Source organism: Suncus etruscus, chromosome 1 (assembly GCF_024139225.1).
Source record: "Suncus etruscus isolate mSunEtr1 chromosome 1, mSunEtr1.pri.cur, whole genome shotgun sequence".
Lineage (NCBI taxonomy): Eukaryota > Metazoa > Chordata > Mammalia > Eulipotyphla > Soricidae > Suncus > Suncus etruscus.
The window spans coordinates 149,285,812-149,306,111 of record NC_064848.1 but is presented as its reverse complement, the minus strand read 5'-3'; the positions used below and the strand labels follow the sequence as shown (position 1 = coordinate 149,306,111).

The 20,300-nt window shown below is 44.2% G+C and overlaps 1 protein-coding gene across 1 annotated transcript in view; it reads left to right on the top strand.

Moving 5' to 3' along the window:
* PARP12 (poly(ADP-ribose) polymerase family member 12) overlaps positions 1-20,300 on the top strand; it is a 33,683-nt gene that overhangs the window by 10,930 nt on the left and 2,453 nt on the right. Inside the window, exons 5-10 of the mRNA XM_049783221.1 lie at positions 3,816-3,917; positions 7,844-7,967; positions 11,182-11,377; positions 14,282-14,423; positions 15,532-15,628; positions 19,226-19,301. Coding sequence (XP_049639178.1) covers positions 3,816-3,917; positions 7,844-7,967; positions 11,182-11,377; positions 14,282-14,423; positions 15,532-15,628; positions 19,226-19,301 — 737 coding nt within the window. The remainder of the gene's footprint in view (positions 1-3,815; positions 3,918-7,843; positions 7,968-11,181; positions 11,378-14,281; positions 14,424-15,531; positions 15,629-19,225; positions 19,302-20,300) is intronic.

Below are 20,300 nucleotides of genomic sequence, written 5' to 3'. Positions count from 1 at the left end.
ATTATTAACTCCGTGTGTGTGTGAGGGATGTTGGGATCGACTTAGGATCTCATGTGTGAGCCTTGTGCCCCATCATTGAGCTACTTCCCCAACCCTTGCCAAATTCTTCATGGTTTTTGCTCTTGGCTTTCAATGGCAGGAACCTAGAAGTAAATAGGTTTTGCTCTAAAAAGATCTCTTCAAGGGCCAGAGTGATACTACAGCAGATGGGGTACATGCAGCTACTACCCAGATTGATTGGCATCCCATATTATCCCTCCCCAGCACTGCCAGAAGCTATTCCTTAGCAGAGCCAGGAGTGAATCCTAATTATCACCAGGTGTGGCACTACCCCCAACAAGCAAAGCATCTCTTAGCATGCCTATTGGATTGTGATCCTCATAGGAAGAGATAGGATGATGACCTAAACATTTTCAGCTTGGAGGAAGACTGGAAGGGAGACTTGGGGAGGCCCCTGGTGAGAGTGTTGAGGAACAGCTTGAGAAATGTCTGAGCAGTCTGGTCTTTCAACAAAGGGGAAATGAATACAGAATTACTGGTGAGACTCAAGAGCTTAAAATGACTTCTAAACCCTTATAAAGGCTGATAATGATCTCCATATGCTGATGCGGTTAAGATGTGGGTGAGAACGGATGATTAGGTTTAGATACATTGGGATACTTGGTAATGATAACTTGATAACTTGAAAGCATTACCTGTGCATTTTTGGGGGGGGTCACACCCGGCAGTGCTCTGGGGTTACTCCTGGCTCTGTGCTCAGAAATCGCTCCTGGCAGGCTCAGAGGACCATATGGGATGCTGGGATTCGAACACTGACCTTCTGCATGCAAGGCAAATGCCTTATCTCCATGCTATTTCTCTGGCCCCTACCTGTACATTTTATATTGAAGTCCATTTCTTTGGTTTGGGGGTCAGGTCACATAGGAGGAATCTTTGGCTGCTACTAGGTCTATACTTGAAGGTCAACTGGCCATGCATGGGCCCATGTGGTGCAGGAGTAGACTGGGACTCATGTGTGCAAATCATGTGCTCCAGACCTTTGAGCCATCTCCCTGGACCCTATATTGGGTTTTTAAAAACTTAACCTAAAAGTAATGATAGCACCCTTTTCTAATAGTTTATTAGTAATTATTCACTATTGTAATTTAATCAAGTTTATAAAATAGCCCTTGGACAGGCCAGAGAGATAGTGTAGGGGATAAGGTATTTAACCCCATGCATACCACCCATCCCAGTTAGATCCCCAGCATCACATAGTCCCTGAAATGCTGCCAAGAGTGACTTCTAAGCACAAAACTAGGAGTAGCTTCCCAGATCATTACCAGATGTAACCCCCCAACTTCGTCCTCCCCCCCCCCAAATTAAGTTGTCCCCCTGGAGTCTTCACAGTCTCATGAAAGCTGTGTCTGAAAGCAGAAGACTCCTAGGATTTGGAAGTTACTCTGGGGAGGGCATGGGAAAACTCATGGAGCTGTGGTGCTAGAAGAGGTAAGGCGTCTGCCTTGCAAGTGCTAGCCAGCGTCCTGTATGGTCCCCCCAAGCCAGGAGCAATTTCTGAGCACCTAGGCAGGAGTAACCCCTGAGCATCAATGGGTGTGGCCCAAAAACAAAACAAAAAAATTTTATATAAATTAAAGGTAATCATATTCCCAGACTCCCAAAGAAACTGCCAGGTTTTTGTTGTTGTGTAGTGTCCCAGTTGACTACTGAATTGGTCTTGAAAATCAAAGACCACCTCTGATAAAAGGGAGTTTATTTGGCTAGCCAAGGTCCAAATATCATCCAGCACAGTGGAGTCTTTTTTTTTTTTTTTCCATGTACAATTACTTTGTTCCTCAAGTCCCCAGATTGTAACCCATTATAATATTTCTTAACAGTACACAAGGCAATCTAAAGCCATTAAACTTACGTAACTCCTTAAACATTACAGGCATAGTATTTTCTTACATTTCCATATACATGCATATTAGCTTAAGTTAACCTCAAATTTTAAGTGAGTTCTTTTTAAGGATTAGAGTCAAAGGAGCACAGTAAAAATGGTGTTAGAGTGGCAATTGTTGTTTGCATAGGCCCACCAAAATATGAGGGACATGGAAAGAAATAACGTTGGCCTAAATACAAAGAGACCAGACCCCTGAAGTTTCTTGGCACAAGACGAAGTCTAGGCTCCAGGCAAGCTAGATCGTCCAATCCAATACATTGTCTGTAGTGCCAACACACTTTTATTTTTCACACAGTCTCTGTTGTTGGTATCATGTTTCTGTATTAAAGATCCTGGAATCTGCATATCTTACATTGAAGTCAGGATGTGGAGCATCCTCTCCTTTCACCTCACAATCAAAGGGCAATGCAGGGAGCCCTGTCCTGTAAGCAGGTCCTTGTTGTTGTTAAGTCTTCTCAGTGTTAAGGGAAGTCTCTTTTGAGCAGGTCGAAGTCTGAGCAGTGTAGGTCTTCCTACACAGTGGAGTCTTGACAAGGACTCCTTAAGGACCAAATTCTTAAGCACTTTATATAGGCTTCAAGCATTTCATTGAGTAATGCAAACAGTTCATCCTCCATAGCGTACATGATTGGCCTGTGTTTATTTGTGCACAAATCACATCATTTCATAGAATATATGTCCCAACTTATCCCTGGCTCAGCTTGGTTTGTCAAGGGGACCATATCTGTTGGAACATTCTGAAACCACCCGATTTCTTTGTCTTAGAACTGGAGGGCCCTGACCTTTAGAGGGTACATTCTGCAGTTATATCTCACAACAGCCTCTCCCCACCCCTGTGCGTATGGAGAGGGAATAGAGTGGAAAAGGTGAACCTGGGCTTTTTTTTTTTTTTTTTGGTTTTTGGGCCACACCCTGTGACGCTCAGGGGTTACTCCTGGCTATGCGCTCAGAAGTTGCTCCTGGCTTCTTGGGGGACCATATGGGACGCCGGGGGATCCAACCGCGGTCCGTCCTAGGCTAGCGCAGGCAAGGCAGGCACCTTACCTCCAGCGCCACCGCCCGGCCCCGAACCTGGGCTTTTAAACTGGTCCTAGGTCCAGGGGCTTTGGTTCTCACAGTTGTTTGTTTGTTTTTGGGTCACACCCAGTGTCGACCAGGAGTTACATCTGGCGGTCTTAGGGGAGACCATCTGGGGTGCCAGGGATTGAACCTGGGTTGGCCCTGTGCAAGGCTAATGCCCTTTGGGCTTCAACTCTCTGAACCTGCCAGATTTTAAGATGGGGAAGAAGGGGAGGGGCCTGTAGAAGGAACATCTGCTTAACCCAGTTTGGAGGATGGAGATTCTGTCCTGGACTGATTGAGGAGGAAGCAGGCTGGGGAGCATTTATGCATTTCAGAGGATCTCCTGGTGAATGAGGCATATCACCAGAGGGAGAAGAGAAGATTTCTGCTACCCACACAGACACCTGGTCTGGATTGGACAACCAGCGATTGTCTTTGGGGGATCCTCCTTAGCAAAGGGCCCCTTGCAGAGTCTCCGATACTTACAGTTTCACTCTATATGATTTGGGAGTTTTGCTGACTTGCTTCTTAGAAAGAGATGAATGAGTCACTTCATCTTTGTATTTTGGTTGGTTGTTTTTTTGTTTGTATTTTGCACAACATCTGGCAGTGCCCAGGGTGAACTCCTGGTGGGGCTCAGGGGACTATATGTGGTGTTAAAGATCGAACCCAGGCCAACTGCATGTAGTAAGATAAGCACCCTAAAGCTGTATAATCCTCTAATCCCCCCTTTACATTTGGAACTACTACTCTGGACTCCTACTGGAAACTTTGGTGGAAACTGATGCTTCCTTGTGGTGTGTCTTTGTAGAAAGAAGAGACAACTTTGGTTCTGCACCCCCAAGCACTCCTAAGAAAGGGGAGGTTGAGGAGATCTGCTTGTACCACATCCTGAAAAATTGTAGCTTTCAAGGTAAGCCCACTGAAGCCCCTGCCTCTCTTCCAGGGATGGGGAGATGACTCTTGATCCTGGAGCTCTGCTCCAGCCCTCACAGAAATGGGGTGCATCTTGCTGCTTCAGCTGAACCAGTTTGAAATAGATTTGATGGGGATTTGGGAATGGTAGGAATTACTTGACTCTGGGTTTGGTCAAAGTTGAGTTTGGGTGTAGGTCTGTTTCAGTCAGAGTGTAGACTAGTTGATGAATCAACCTAGCTAGAGGTCAGAGCCCTGCAGGAGACATTTGTGCCTAATGAGGGAACCAAGGCAAGTGTCATTGTTGTCTACTTAGTAAAGCCTGAGAAACTGGAAAAGTACCCCTAGAGGTGGTGACTCTGTGCCTGGAGAACCAGTAAGGAATTCTTGAATGTCTGTATTTTCACTAAACCTGTATTTACCTTCATCTGCTCTTCTGGGATTTGATTGAAGAAAGACTCCTCAGAAACAACCCCAAAACTTTCTGTTTTATTTTTAGTCTTTCAAACTTATACAAGCAATTCAGCAATATTTTCACTTTGTAAAAGAATCCTATCATACAGAATAAAGTCTGAAAGTCCTCCTTCGCTCATTCTCAAAGGTAAAACTGCTGTATGGCCATGGTGTTTGTCTGACATTTTTTAAAGCTGATGGAACTCGGTGGTACTCAACCTACATGTATTAATTAAGGTGTTTTTTTTTCATGATAGTACCTTTAAGTCTGCCTCACTTAATTTTTTTTTGGGGGGGGCCACACCCGGCTGTGCTCAGGGGTTACTCCTGGCTGTCTGCTCAGAAATAGCTCCTGGCAGGCACGGGGGACCATATGGGACACCAGGATTCGAACCAACTACCTTGGTCCTGGATCGGCTGCTTGCAAGGCAAACGCCGCTGTGCCATCTCTCCGGGCCTCATCTCACTTAATTTTTTATTTAGTGATTTCATTTATAGGGAAATGAGATATATGTTAAAGCAAATAGAAATTTTACAACTAGAAAATACATGAAACGGGCCGGAGAGATAGCACAGCGGTAGCACATTTGCCTTGCACACAGCTGATTCAGGACAGATGGTGGTTCGAATTCACCCATATGGGTCCCCCTGCCTGCCAGGAGCAATTTCTGAGCACAGAACCAGGAGTATCCCTGAGCACCGCCAGGTGTGACCCCAAAACAAAACAAAAAAAAATCATGAAACTTAACTTTCGGGGCCAGAGAGATAGAACAGCAGTAAAGTGTTTGCCTTGCATGCAGAAGGACAGTGGTTCGAATCCCAGCATTCCATATGGTCCCTCGAGCCTGCCAGGAGCGACTTCTGAATGTACAGCCAAGAGTAGCCAGCCCCTGAGCACTGCCGGGTGTGACCCAAAAACCAAAAAAAAAAAGAAACTTAACTTCCTTTAAACAAAATGGAGATAACGAGGGGAAAGAAATCAGTAAAGAGTTCCAATTATTACTCTTTTCTTCACACATTATCTGTCTGTGATCTACTTTAAAGTGAGTTTTTTTTTATTTTTTGTTGTTGTTTGCTTTTTGGGTCACACCCTATAATGCTCAAGGATTACTTCTGGCTACTTGATCAGAAATCACTCCTGGTTCGGGGGGGACCCTATGGGATGCCAGGGATCAAACCAAGATCTAACCTGTGCAAGGCAAACGCCCTACCGCTGTGCTATCACTCCGGCCCTTTTTCTTGTCTTTTAATTGATCTTTAGTATTTCTTGGAGAACTGGTTTAGAAGCTCTGATTCCCTTAACCTCTGTTGTGTGTCCAGAGGCTCTTTATTCTCCTTCAAATTGGAGTGATCAACAAGCTGGGTGGTGGACCCAGTGTTTGCAGCTCTGCACATACCATGCTAATTACTGTTAAGTGTCTAGAGAGAAATTTGTTCATAATCTGCTCATTAAAAATGACAGAGGAGGGAGAAGGGGAGGGGAGATAAAATGCCTTGCAGGTGAGGGTGGGTGGGGGGGAAACTGGGGATCTTGGTGGGGACAGTGCACTGGTAAAGGGTGGTGTACATTCTATGACAAATTCAATCATGAACAATTTTGTAACCATGGTCCTTAAATAATTACATATTAAAAAGAAGTTACCTTACTGTTTCACTTGCTTACAGGATTCTCTCTTTACCTTTGCTTTTTGAGAGTTTTATTAGACCTTGTCTTGGTGTATCTGTTGGATTTGCAGTACTTGGAACTGCTCTTCTGAAGCTGGGTATCTTCTTTCTCATCTTGGGGAAGTTGTCAGCTGTTATTTCTCCAAATGAGAGTTCTAACCTTTCTCTTCTAGAATGCTTGTGATGTGAATGTTAGTTTGCTTATTGATGTTTTTAAGATAGATACTTATTTTCAAGAGTCCATACTATTAGTATGTTTTTTCTTCCTGATGTTGGTTCTGCTTGAGGAATTCTGTAACTCAGAAACTGATTTGTCCAGACATTTCAGTCTCTCAGTTCAGAGAACAAATCAGTCCAATTAAAAAGTTGTCTCGGGCCGGGCGGTGGCGCTAGAGGTAAGGTGCCTGCCTTGCCTCGTTAGCTTTGGATGGACCAGGGTTCGATCCCCCGGTGTCCCATATGGTCCCCCAAGCCAGGAGCGACTTCTGAGCGCATAGCTAGGAGTAACCCCTGAGCGTCACCGGGTATGGCCCAAAAACCAAAAAAAAAAAAAAAAAAAGTTGTCTCAGTCCTTAATTAAAATTTAAGTAAACTGGGGTCTGAGAGATAGTATGGAGGTAAGGCATTTGCCTTTCATGCAGAAAGTCGGTGGTTCGAATCCCTGCATCCCATCGAACCTACTAGGAGCGATTTCTGAGCATAGAGCCAGGCGTAACCCCTGAGCTCTGCTGGGTGTGACCCAAAAACAAACAAACAAAATAAACCAAAATGTAAGTAAACTGAATATCTCATAGAGAGTTCTGTGAAATTCCAGGAGAGAAATAGTGTAGGGATTTATGTAGATATTTAGGAATATTTGTCTTGGAATATTTGCAGGTATCTACAAATAGCAGGTTCTTTTGGGCTGAAATATTCTCTGAAATATTTCTGACTTCAGAAAAGTCACAGAAGTATTTTTCCAGGTTCAGTCTCTTGATATTTTTATGGTTATATCATGCGCTCCGTTGCCACTTTGTACATGCTCATTGAAAAAGGATGGTGTTTAGTTCTGGATCACTGCAAATAAGTTAGGAAAAAATTTGTCAGAAAGTCATGACCAGATATTACAGTAACTTAGGTCCATCTCATAGATAAAAAGAAATACTTGAGGCCAGAGCACTAGAAAACACAATAGGTAGGGTGTTTACCTTGCAAGCAGCTAACTTAGGTTTGATCCCTGGCATTCCATATGGTTCCCTGAGCCTTCCAAGAGTAATTTGTGAGCTCAGCCAGAAGTGCTGCCAGGCATGGCCCAAAAACTAAAACCAAAAACGTCAATACTTTGTTTGTTTGTTGGGGGGTGGGCCACACCTGGAAGTGCTCAGGGGCTACTCCTGGCTTGCACTCTGGAGTCCCTCCTGGTGGGCTTAGGGAACCATACATATTGGATGCCGGGGATCGAACCTGGGTTGGCTGTGTGCAAGGCAATTGCTCTATCAACTATGCTGTTGCTCTGGTATAAAAAAAAACAAGACATAAAAAAAAATAGACTATGCAGGTTATGATTTAGAATAACCTTTCTGGAGCACTCCACATTTACTTAAGTTTTACTAATTAGAGTAAGGCTTAAATTTTTTAATTTACCCATAAATTTACCTAATAGGATAAATTAGGTTTAGTTATTTTGCATAAGCACAGTTAGAACTGATAACTGCACCCAAGACTCTTCCCTCTCCTGCAGACTTCCAGAACATTTCCAGATCCATGGGTATTTCTAGTCAACACCATCCAGATGTCTCACTGGTTCCTTTATCTTTTTACTTTTAGATAAATGTAACAAGGTTCATTTCCACTTGCCTTACCGATGGCAGTTCTTGGATGGCAGCAAGTGGAAGGATCTTTACCAGATGGAGTCTATTGAAGAGGCCTATAGCAATCCCCAAAAGGACAGGTACAGAGTCTGCCCTTCTTGGCTATGGTTGAGCTCCGGAAGGTTACACACAACACACAACCTGCACACCTGTTTATGCACTCCTCACCAGGCAACTCTGTCCTTGAGCACCTTGGATTGGGGGTTAAAGTTCATTATGGGTGGGTGGGTACTCTCTGTTCAGGAAGAAGCTGTGGCTCTAGATTCCAGATTATTTGCTCTAGGGATTGATTATACACCCACATTCTAGTGAGGGCAGGAGAGTGAGTGGCAGTTTCCCAGAACTGCTTAACCTTTGATCTATGCAGGGGATCATCTGTTTTACTCTTGTTCAGCTCTTTATTTTTAAACTTCTTTTAAGTGTGTCCCAGGATTTTTTAGTCAATTCAGCATGTATGGAGGAATCTTAGAAAACTTTATTTTCAAGTATTTTCTCAGTTTTGGAGTGAATTTGCTGATAAGTTGAAGAGAAGAGAATTGACATATTCTGAGTGAATAAAGTAAAGTAAATTTTAGTGTTGGTGTGCAAATTGTCACTAACACAGGACCATGGGGTGGGGGGCAAAGGGGAGTGAGGTAGACAATTCCTATTAGGAGATGAGTCACAGATTTCTCTCCTGTCCTCCCCTCCACCTCTTCCTCTGAGAATGTACACATAATATATTGGAGTCTTGACAGATGATTATTATGCTTGTGTGCATAATCAGCATTCTATCTAGGTAGAGATCATTTTCATCATCCCATGGAAGTTCTCATGGTCCCTCACCCCAACTCTTCTGAGTGTGCCACTGTTAGACTGGTGTGCCCTGGGAATAGCATGTTTGGCTCAGAAATGTGTGCTCTGAACCTCTGCATGTTTTTATATCAGCATCATTAGCTCCAACTTGGTGAGTGAAAAAAATTGAATTATCTCTTGTCACAAGTGTGGGGACCAGAAGGCTCAAAGTGCAGGTGAGGGTTGGGCCCTCCTTTATTAGTGAGCTCTAAGACCAGCCTCCTAACTTGGGGGTAGTTGGCAGACTTCTGTATTCTGCTGATGTGCTTCTTCCAGTCTTCCAATAAGGATTAGGCCACACTGTAGACCAGTCTCACCTCAAGACCTGCTTTCCAAACAAAGTTATCTTTACAGCCCCAGATTCTCCTTAGAAATAGATTTCAGTAGTAGGATCCTTGCCTTGTCAACCTGGGTTCCATCCCTGGCATTCCATATGATCCCCTAAACATTGCCAGACATAATTCCTGAGTGCTGGGTGTGGTCCAAAAAAAAAAAAAGGCTTCTTATGGGAATGCACAGTTCTATCTAGGACAGTTTTGTTTGGGGGCCACACTCGGCAGTAGCGTTCAGGGATTACACCTGGCTTTGCACTCAGAATAGGCTCAGGGTACCATATGGGATGCTGGGGATCAAACCCAGGTCCTGCTATGCTATTGCTCCAGCCCACACCTGTATTTTGAAAATTGTTGGGCAAACCCCCTACCACTGTGCTGCCACTCCAACCCAGGACAGGTTTCTTTATTATCTTTCCATCTCTGCTGTTAGTACCTTAGTACTTTAGTTATTGAATGTTTCCCCCATTTAGAAACCACATGAGCAGTACTCGAAGGCAACTCTTTTCTTTTTTTTTTTGGGGGGGGGGGTCACACCTGGCAGCGCTCAGGGATACTCCTGGCTCTATGTTCAGAAATCACTCCTGGCAAGCTCAGGACCATATGGAATGCCGGGATTCGAACAACTGTCCTTCTGCATGCAAGGCAAATGCTCTACCTCCATCTTTCCAGCCCCTCGATGGCAACTCTTGATACATTGGTTGGAATTGCTTCTAGCAGTGCTTGGGGGACCATGCAATGCAGGTGATTGAATCCAGGCCTCCTGTGTACAAAACCCTTTATGCTTTCTCTTTACCTCACAGATTGTAAAAATCTCTGCCTGAATTATTTTTTTAGTAGTTTGGGTGTGCTTCATGCTCTACCGAGAAATGTTTGGGGGTTGCTCCCAGTGGTGCTTAAAGGATCCATGCAGTGCCAAGGGTTGGGCTGGGGTTGCCACATGCAGGACAAGTGTCTAACTCCTGTATTATTTTCTGGCCTTCTGGGATTCATTTTTATTTAGTCAACCCACAAGTAGATTTTTGTTGTTTTGTTTTCCCTCTGAGTTGGAGACTATATTTAATTCATGTATTTGCTCTTCAACTCTGAGTCTAAGGCTCAGGACTTCTGATTATATGTTAGATCTTCTCACTGGCAGTTGTCTTTAAACTTTTTTCCCCTCTTCAATTCCATTGGTTGTATTGCGGTGATGTGGCTCACGTAAGGCTGTAGTGCTTGCTCACACGTGGTCACCTTGTTTACTAGGGATTTCGTACCTGGTTGCCACACTTGGTTCTGGCATCAGGATCCTGGTGACACTCAGGATCTGGGATTGTACTCAATTTATGGCTGATGCTTGGGTTCAACTCTGGCTCCACCACCTGGAAGGCAGGTGCTCTACCAGTGTACTACCCCTGGGCCCATTTAAACCTTCAATGCTTAATCTTTTCATTCCTCTACAAGCAGTAATGCAGGATGATTTTTCTCTCTTACTACAAGTTCCTTAGTTCAAGTTTAGTTTAGTCTTGTTTGAAATGCAGTGGGTTTTATTACTAAGATTAAAGTATTAAATTATTATGTACATCTGAAGCTTCTGTTTCTTTCTGTTTGCTGGGCCTTGAACCCACAACATCACACATACAAGACAAGTGCTCTATCACTGAACCACAAACCTGGCACTTTCAGCAATATGTTTTATAAAAGAAGATTTTTTCTTGGGGTCAGAGAGCTAGCTCACAAGACTGGAGTACATACATACTTTATATATTCTAGGCCCTGAGTTCAGTTCCCAGCACTGCACAACCCCTCTTATGGCTAGAGCCTTGCAGTTGACCCATCAGTCTAAGTGTCCCCAGGGATAGCCCTAGGGCCTTTCAAGTATCGCTTAGGAGCCCCCAATTAACTATAGCTATCAACATTTTCTACAGTGAAAGAATGCCATAATCATGCTATATTACCCTGGTCTTAAGTGATTTTTGCCCATCCAACCTCAAAAAACTGTCCTTTCCTGTCTGTCCTTTGTGGAGACCATGCAATAAAGAAACAAAGTCTCACACCTGTCTTCACCTGCATCTGCTCTGCTTTTAAGGATTAGGTTGGGGTAGGGGGGATTTGGGGTGTTTAGACCACCTCTTGCCTTCTGTTGTAGGATCCTGTGTTCTGAGTTTGCCAGAATTTTTCACATGGACTGTCTGAACTTTAACTCCATGAAGTTTGGCTCTGCCCAGGTTCGTCGCCTCTCCACTGCCTCATCAGCCATCAAACCGCCATATTTCGTCCTCACCACCGAGTGGCTGTGGTATTGGACCGATGAATCTGGGGCTTGGCAGGAGTATGGAAAGCAAGTGAGTGGGGATGATGGGGGTTGCGCTGCAGGTCTGTATACCATGGGATATTTGAAATTACCCTAGGAATCTTTTCTTTGGGGAGTCTGACTAAAGTAGCCAAGTAGGGAGTTAATCTTTTTCTAGTTTATAGGGGCTCTGGTTTCAGTGATAGATGGGGACTGCTGCTCAGACAAGCCTGTTGCTCGGGGCATGTGGCATTGAAGAGGAAAAGCTCCAGGCTCTTCCCTGCTTCTTCAGGCCTGGTCCAAAAGACCTGTAGCACTGCAGAGGGAAAGAAGGCTTCAGAATCTTTAGAGTAAGCTCCCTGCTTTCTCTGTGTATAGCAGATGTCCAGGAAGTGGGCAGAAGCCAGGAAACTGGACTACAGGAACTGAGTCACCTCCCCAGGAATCATCACTGACCCTGTTAGAGATCTGAGACCATTCCAATTAGATTCCAGGGAACCTGTTCCTGGAGGCACTTGTAGGAATAGGATTCCCTCCTACCAGGACTGCAGTGCCCATGATAAGCTATTTACAAAGCACCTTTTCTTTTGGCCCTCTAAGTAGCAGGACAGGAGGGTAGGGAGCTTGGTCTTGGTTGTCCATGAGGTGACCTTTTTCCTGGGGCAACATCTGTCCATCTCTGCTTCTCTGAACACACTATATGCCCCTCTCACACACGATGCCCTGACTTCCGTCTTCTGACCCTTCCCCTCCACCCCTGTGGACATCCTGGGTTCTCCCCTGAAAGGTGGATGTCATTGGTAGTTCTCCAGCCCCAGGGGAGAGAAGGGTGTTAATGTTTCTTGAGCTACTCTTGGTGACATCATGGAGGCACAATCAAATGAGGCACCTTCAACAGTTGGAAGCCTCACCATGGGGGCTGGGTTATTAGCCCCATTCTGGAGTGACAAGGTGGGAGCAACTGGGATGACATGGGACTCTGGGTGCATCCCACAAGTAAATTTTCTTGGTCACTGCCATACTGTGTTGTCTCAACTTTGAGGTCTGGGAGCCTTTTTTCTCCAAAAAACTCAATTGTGTTCCTTTTTTTTTCTTGTTTGTTTTTTAGGGAGCATACCTGGTAGGTTGTTCTCAGGGGCAACTCCTAGCATGGAGCTCTTGGATGTTTTGGGGAATCATATTACCACAGTTTGAACCCAGGCCCCCACATGCTAGATTTTGTCCTTTGTATTCTCTCTCTAGGTCACTCTTCACTTTCATGGCCATCACCACTTTAGTTCAGGGGAGTCAGTACTTCTTCACTTTCTCTAGAAAGTATGACTCTGGAAGGACCTTTGTATGTATTGGTGAACATGTGTGACCTAGGGTGTCCTGACTTCTGGGTGACTGTCACCTCTAGCCCTTTCTGTCTGGCTTGCTTGCTGTATCTGAGTTTATTTCTTAGTAATTTGCTAATTGCAGCTCAGCATCATTTTTCTCTTGATTGTAACAAGTTTGGTTTTCTACCTGAGTATAGGGTCACTTTCACTTTCTTGATGATTTCCTTAGAACCCCCCAGCAAAGTGACTATAGTAAAGAGGCTTTGAATAGTGGTGTTTGGAATGTCAGAAGATGAGCAGAATCCCGTTCCCTTTGAATCTCCTCAGAAAGATGCCTTCCTGGTTCTCACCAACCTCAGATGATTTCTGGCAACCTTGAGGGCTCCATGCCTGGTAGAATCTCACTCCAGTCTCTGGCTCTTCTGATTCTTCCTTAACCCATCTTCTTCTCAGAGATTGGTCATGAATTAGGGTGTACCTTGGTAACTCGCATATGCAGTGACCCATATTCTCAGTGCTTATGAATTAGGATTCTGGTACAGCTCCACCTCTCATCCACTCTTAACATTGCCCTGATGAATTGTGAGTGGATGAGTGTGGTGGCTAGAAGACAGTTTCCTGACTATTGGCGTGGCTTGCTGGCCATGATTGAAGCAGTTCAGCAACTAAGACATTAATTTGCATTGCTGCCAGCTTCTGCCAGCTACCTTCTGCTGCCTACCTTCTCCTGAAGATTATTTTTGGGTTCTTCTGTCATTCTGTGACTTTCTCTCCTTCACTCCTATTTTGTATCTGTTGGGGGTTTCTCAGGTCCCACTCACATCTACTTTCTTTATGCTTATGTGTGTCCTGGGTGACATTTCTGAAGGTAGTGACCACCTTATGTAATCTGTTACCTTCTGCTCCAAATCAGGTTTCTCTTGAACTTCTGACAGTATGTATCTTTGCTTCCTATTCTGGGTCTATGCTCAGTGTTCTGCTACTTTACTGGATTCATCTTCCCAGCTCAGGAGGATGAGATGGTCTCTTGGCCATTTTATGGGGGTGCTGATGATGGAACCCAGAGATTTGTCCATGTGAAGTATATCCCAGATACCCAGCAGCAACCCCAGCCTCTGTTTATTCTCATTTGAATTCTGCCACTAGTGTTGGTGTTGGGTTACCAGACACACAAAACGAAGAGAACTTGCCCAAACTGTGGACAGGTGGGAGCCAGAATTGAAACTGGGTGGCACCTCCTCTAGGTATTGGAATGAGGCCAAGAGAAGTGAATTATTGGGAAAACTGACATGCCTCCCAGGGGGCAGATGAAAGGGCAGGAGGTAGGGTGCTCTTTGATGGGAGACTGATTGGAATGAAAATATAGCCTGGGAGGCATATGGCAACCCAGCCAAGTACTATTGAGGCTCAGATCAACATTGTCACCTCTTGAGCCTTCTGAGCACCTCATGTTATATCACCCTGGTTCATATAAGCCTGGGCAGCTTCTATACAAACAAGTACTGGGTCTTGGCGCTTTCCTCCCCTCTCCTGCCACCCTCCCTCCTTGCCACCACCTACTGCTTTCCTGCAGTGTCCCTGGGTGTCCCCAGTGTACTCCCCCTGCACCCACCATGGGGTCTGGTTCTTTCCTGCAGGGCACGAAGCATCCTGTGACCACCATAAACAGCAGTGACTTGGAGAAGGCCTACCAGGCATTCTGTGAGCCTGGCTCTGGTGCTCAGGTTGCCACGCTGAAGTTCCAGGCTGGAAAACACAAATATGAGCTGGACTTCAAAGGTATTCCTGACCCATGGCTTATCCCAGATGCTGACCTGGGGTGGTGGAGGCAGCATACCAGAGGGCCTGGGAGAAAGGCAAAACCTGAGCCATGCTCTGCAGTTCAGCCTCTTTTTAAGGAGCCAGACCTGACCACTAGGACCTCCTGTAGTGGGGTCCTGGTGAGGCTGCCTGAAGATGGGGATTTGGGGAGACAGTAGTCTGATGGTGGAGAAATAGAGGGTCAAATATGGGATGGGAGACTACAGAGTGTGCTTTCAAGAAAGAAAGCGGTTCTGAGATTTAAGTAAGAAGGTAAGAATAATGCAGAAGTAAGCAGAAGGTAAGAATAGTGCAGGTGTTCTGGGGCTGAGTTGTGTACTTGTAGGTACATGTGACTTTCTAACTTCAGAGTAGGGATCTCCTGTTCCCCAAGAGGACTCTGAACATCTTGGGGGTAATAGTGTGGCAAGAATTTTATTTATTAGAAGTGATGTAGATTTTAGGCTGGTCCGATGGCAGTGGTTTACCAGAGCTTATTAACGTTAGTATCACAAAAATTGGTATATAACACTTATAAACACAGTGGTTTATCAGAACTTATTAACGTTATTATCACAAAAGTTGGTATATAACCCCCCACTGCTCAATTTGACTGGCTTAAAAAAAAAAAGAAGTGATGTAGATTTTAAAAGTGGAGAAATACTGCTTGAGAGTTGGTTTGGTCAAGTTAAGGGAAAAAGTCAATTATTAAGTCAATTATTATACTCACTATATGTTGCACTGGTTCATAATGGGCTCATTCAGTCTCAGGCTGAGCTGAAGCTTTTTTATACCCAAGCTGGGAAAAATTGCTAAGCAAAATAATAGTTTAAACAAGATTGGAAGGAACCATTTAAAAGCACTTATGTATAATTGATATGTCAATTACTAATCATTCATCTATTCATTATACTTTGTCTCCTAAGGATACCTATTTTCTTTATGAATATTTGAAATGTCTAAAAACTGCCTTATTTTTTAACAGATTGATTTGGGCTTTCCACGTTTCGATTAGCTTTCCACCTCTTTTTAATTTGTTTATAAAACATTTCCAACCTGAGTGCTTGATATTCATTTTTCTCACCAGATTTTGTTCAGAAAAACCTGGTATATGGCACCGTGAGGAAGGTTTGCCGCAGACCTAAATATGTATCCCCCCAGGATGTGAAGGGGAAGCAGACCTGGTAGGTGGCACTTAGTGGGGACCTTGTTATTTGGTGTGCCAGTCATTAGGGGAATGGGGTGGGCATGGCCTCACCCCCTCTGCATGCATATGTACTTGCTTCACTCACAGGACTGGGAATTGGCGACAGTGACAAATGAAAACACTTTGCACCTTCCTGAGGGAAATGTGTGAGCATGTATAACCACACTATAAAATATGCTGTAAACTTAGGAAAGGCTCTGTGTCTCTGAGTTATTCTAACAATGATGGACATGTGATTAATGAAGCATAAAAGTGACAAGGGAGAAAGAACCACATGGGAGTGTTCCAATAGTATTAGACTGAATCACCAAGATTCAGAGTTTTCCAGATGACACAAGTCTGACTGATTTTAGACTAATGTCGATAAGGAAAAAATAGTAATAATCTAACTCCTGATATTTTCTTTTTTGTTTTTTCAAATGATTTCATCTTTTGTTCATAATGTGGAAATGTTTTTGAAGCCTGTGAAGTCTTTTTAATTTGGTATTGAAAGGTGGCTTTTGTTTCATTTGTATTGGGGCCAAATGACATTGGTGCTCAGAGGCTGTTCCTAGCTTCACACTCAGGAATTGCTCCTGAAAGAACTCGTAAGATCACATAGTTGTGCCTGGGGTTGACTTTGTGGATCTTAACTTCTGGCCCTGTTTTTGCTTCTAGGCTCTTTTTCTAATTGCCTCATATATGTGTGTCAGATTCATACTGTCACTCATGCTCTAGTACTGGGAAGAAAGATTGAGGCAGAGAGAGACTGTGAAACCCAAGGATTAGCTGCAGGGCAATCTTTTTTTTTTTTTTTTTTGGGGGGGGGTCACACCAGGCAGCGCTCAGAGGTTACTCCTGGCTCTATGCTCAGAAATCGCTCCAGGCAAGCTCAGGGGACCATATGGGATGCTGGGATTCGAACCACCATCCTTCTGCATGCAAGACAAATGCATTACCTCCATACTATCTCTCCGGCCCCAGGGCAATCTTTCTTTAGGCTGGGAACTAGCTGATCTATTTGTCTTTTAAATAGTTGAATCATAGACCTGTATTTGGTTTTGGTTCTTTTGGTTGGTTGTTTTGGTTTGGTTTTTTGGTTTTTGGGCCACACCTGGTGGGATTTGGGTTACTCCTGGCTCTGCACTCAGAAATCGCTTCTGGTAAGTTTGGGACCACATGGAATGCTGGGGATCAAACCCAAGTCCTGCTATGCTATTGCTCCAGCCCACACCTGTATTTTGAAAAAAAAAAAAAATTGGGGGCCTGAAAGATAGTGCTGTGGACTAGAGTCTCTGCTGAGGGCAGCAGTCTGCAGCTGGTCTGGGTTTGCTGGCCAGCATCATGTGGTCCTCCAAGCACTTCTGAGAGTCATTTTGGCTCAGGGTGACATAAGTAAAAATAGCAAAACAATCAAATAATGGTGTTAATTCAAGGTATGTATTTTAGTTCTTAAATGTCCTAGGAACTAAAAAACAAAAAACAGTGCATGGTGCAATGTGATGCACCTGCTTCCTCCTCAGCTGGTGTGCTACATCAGAATCTGGCTGTCACAAAGGGGAAGCTTGGCCTCAGAAACCCAGAAACCTTTTAGCAAGTAGAAAAGGCTACCTGGAAGGTGGGGTGGACAAAGTTAGGGTGCTTATACAAGTGTGGGGAATTACACACCCCACCCTAGGGCTTTCACATCTTCAATTATGTGATCCCTTATGATGAGCAATTAGAAAATTGTTTGGCAAGAATTTATTTCCCCTCAATTTTGACGTCTTTTTACTAGGTTTGTGTGCAGAGACTTTCAGGCATTGATATAACCACCCCACTATCCCTATCTCCATTGTTGCCTTAAGCAGATTGGTTTCACCAATCAATCTTCTAGAATTCCTTCTTTCCCTCTGATTTCTGTTTTGTTTTGTTTTGTTTTGGCCACACCCAGAGATGCTCAGGGGTTACTTCTGGCTCTGCACTCAGAAATCACTCCTGGCAGGCTCAGGGGACCATATGGGATGCCAAGAATTGAACCAGGGGCCTTCCTTGTGCAAGTCAAATGCCCTATATCTGTGCTATCGCTCCAACCCCTCCCTCTTGTTTCTTTGGTTTCTTTTCAGATTTCTCTCTTGTATTGATGGACCTTCATATGATGGCATATCTGTGTTTTTATTTCCCTGTTGGAGAGTCTTCTGATGTCTATGTGTTGATGTGTCTAATTTCTTTTGAAAGTTGCTTCTACTCTTTTATTTCTCCTCCTTTTTGGGAGATTGTTAACCTTTGACTGTATTCAGGCCATTGAGGCCTTTCACCATATTCTGGTTTCTCCCCTCAGTTTCTTTCCTTCTCCTTACTATTCTCTGGGTCCCATTTGTCTTTTAGAATTAAAAGACAAAGAATTTTAATTTTCATTCTTAGATCATATAGCAAGTTTGCATTTTAAGACAGCTAATAATAATAATATATAATATTTATGCAGTGAAAAATACATAAATGCTCTCAGAAGAATTTATATATTTAGTATAATTTAGCACAATTTGTGTTAACAAATTGTCATTTAGCAGTTCAAGTCAGATTGCCCTACCAGTGTACTCTGATAATAATATTATGGGTTTTCTTTATTTTCTTTCTTTTTTTGAGGTACTCAATATCAAACCTCAGGCCTCACTTAAATGACACTAGTGCTCTGCTACTGAGCTACATCCCTGGTCAGTTTTATTTGAGCCACACTCAGCTATGCTTGGGCTAATCGTGGCCCTCAAGGGTCATCCTTTGTGATGCTCAGCAATCATATCCCTAGCTAGGGACTGAAGCTACATGCAAGGCAAACACTTTACTTGCTGTGCATTTGCTGGTCACCTAGGCCAATTTTATAATTTATAAAAGCTCTTTAAAAAAAAAAAAAGCCAGTGATGGTTCATAGAAGCAAAAAAGAACTTTTTCTCTTAACAATGTAAAACATGCATTTGTGCAAGTTAATAGCCAATTAAAATATTTAAGTGATACCACTCCCCACCCTCTTGCTGTCAGAGCTGCAGCAAAGCTTCAAAAAAAGCCACTTGCGGCTCTGGAGCCTCAGGTTGCTGACCCCTGCCCTAAAGGCAGTTTTTTGTTTGTTTGTTTTAAAGTTTCTATTCTCATTGAATTTCAAAATTGTGGATAAGGGTGTGTGTACGTGCTGAGTGCATGATGGTCTCCCACCCTTAGGCAGAGAGTTGTGTTATGGAGACAAATGGATCTCATACTTTGAGTGTTGTCACATTGGAAGAGAGGGGCTCCCTACATGAAAGCACTGCTATCTCATATCTTTAATCCAATGCAATGTCAAGACAAAACTGGTATGAGCTGGCAGATACCACCTGTGATGTCACTGCTGATGTGTCTCAGCGTTTTTGATTTTTTGTTTTGTTTTGGGGCCACACCCAGCGGCGCTCAGGAGTTACTCCTGGCTCTGGTCTCAGAAATCTCTCCTGGCAGGCTGGGGGACCATGTGGGATGCCAGGGATCAAACTCAGATCTATCTTGGGTTGGCCACATGAAAGGCAAATGCCCTACCACTGTGCTATCTCTTCAGCCCCATGGGTCTCAACGTTTTTGTTTTCACTTATAGTCATGTCAAATTCTGTGGCCCAAAGAGTATTCCAGACTATTGGGACCCCTCTGCCTTGCCGGACCCTGGCTTTAAGGTATGGAATGCATGTGACTTGAGGCTGAAGATGTGTATCCTCTGACCTAGGTGAGTGTGGTACCTGGAGAAACTGTGAGGCCAGGGTTCATGGGGAAGAGGCTACAGGTATGTGGGCTGGGTTTCTTCAGGTGGGGGCTTCTGAGTGAGGCTCAGGACCCTACCTGTGATTCTTTGTCAGCACTTTAGTGCAAGAGCATGAGAATGTGATGCTACTGGTACAGCCTTGACTGTACATGGTCCTCATGCTAGGGACCAGATGATGCTGGGAACCCAACCTGGATTAGGCACATTCTAGGCATATGCTAACTACTACACTGTTTCTTGGTCTAGGTCAGGGATCCTCAAACTTACAGGGTGCCAGTTCACTGTCCCTCAGACCATTGGAGGGTCCGACTATAGTAAAAACAAAACTTATGAACGAATTCTTATGCACATTGCATTTATCTTATTTTGCAGTGAAGAAACAAAACAGATACAAATACAATATGTGGCCTATGGGCCATAGTTTGAGGACCACTGGTCTAGGTACTGAGAGTTTAAAATTGGATAACCAGCCACCTGGAGGGGAGATAGTGTATTATGAGGCAAAAAGATGAGCTGCAAATATTCTGGAAGGACAAAGAAATCCAACAACTGCTTAGCCAGTAGAAACCCCCCCCCCCCAAAAAAAAAGGGAGAGAAATGGAACCAGAGTATGCCAAGGAGTTGCTGATTGAAGGTGATAGATACTTGGAGACAAGATCAGGAATAGCCAGCTGATGAGGACTGCTGAGTCAAGAGAGTCCTCTGTCTCATGTCCAGTCTCATTCTTATGTTCAGTGCTGCCCCTTAGTGGACTCATTCTGTCTGGCCCCTTGCTGCCCATTGCCTGCCGGCTTGGTTCTTTGGACCAAACAAGCAGAGGGACCTGGCCAGATGGGGCAGGTGGAGGGAGGCTGGAGAAGGGTGTCTTGGAGAGGCCAAGAGGTACTTTTCTCTTGGTAGAGAGGGCAGGAAT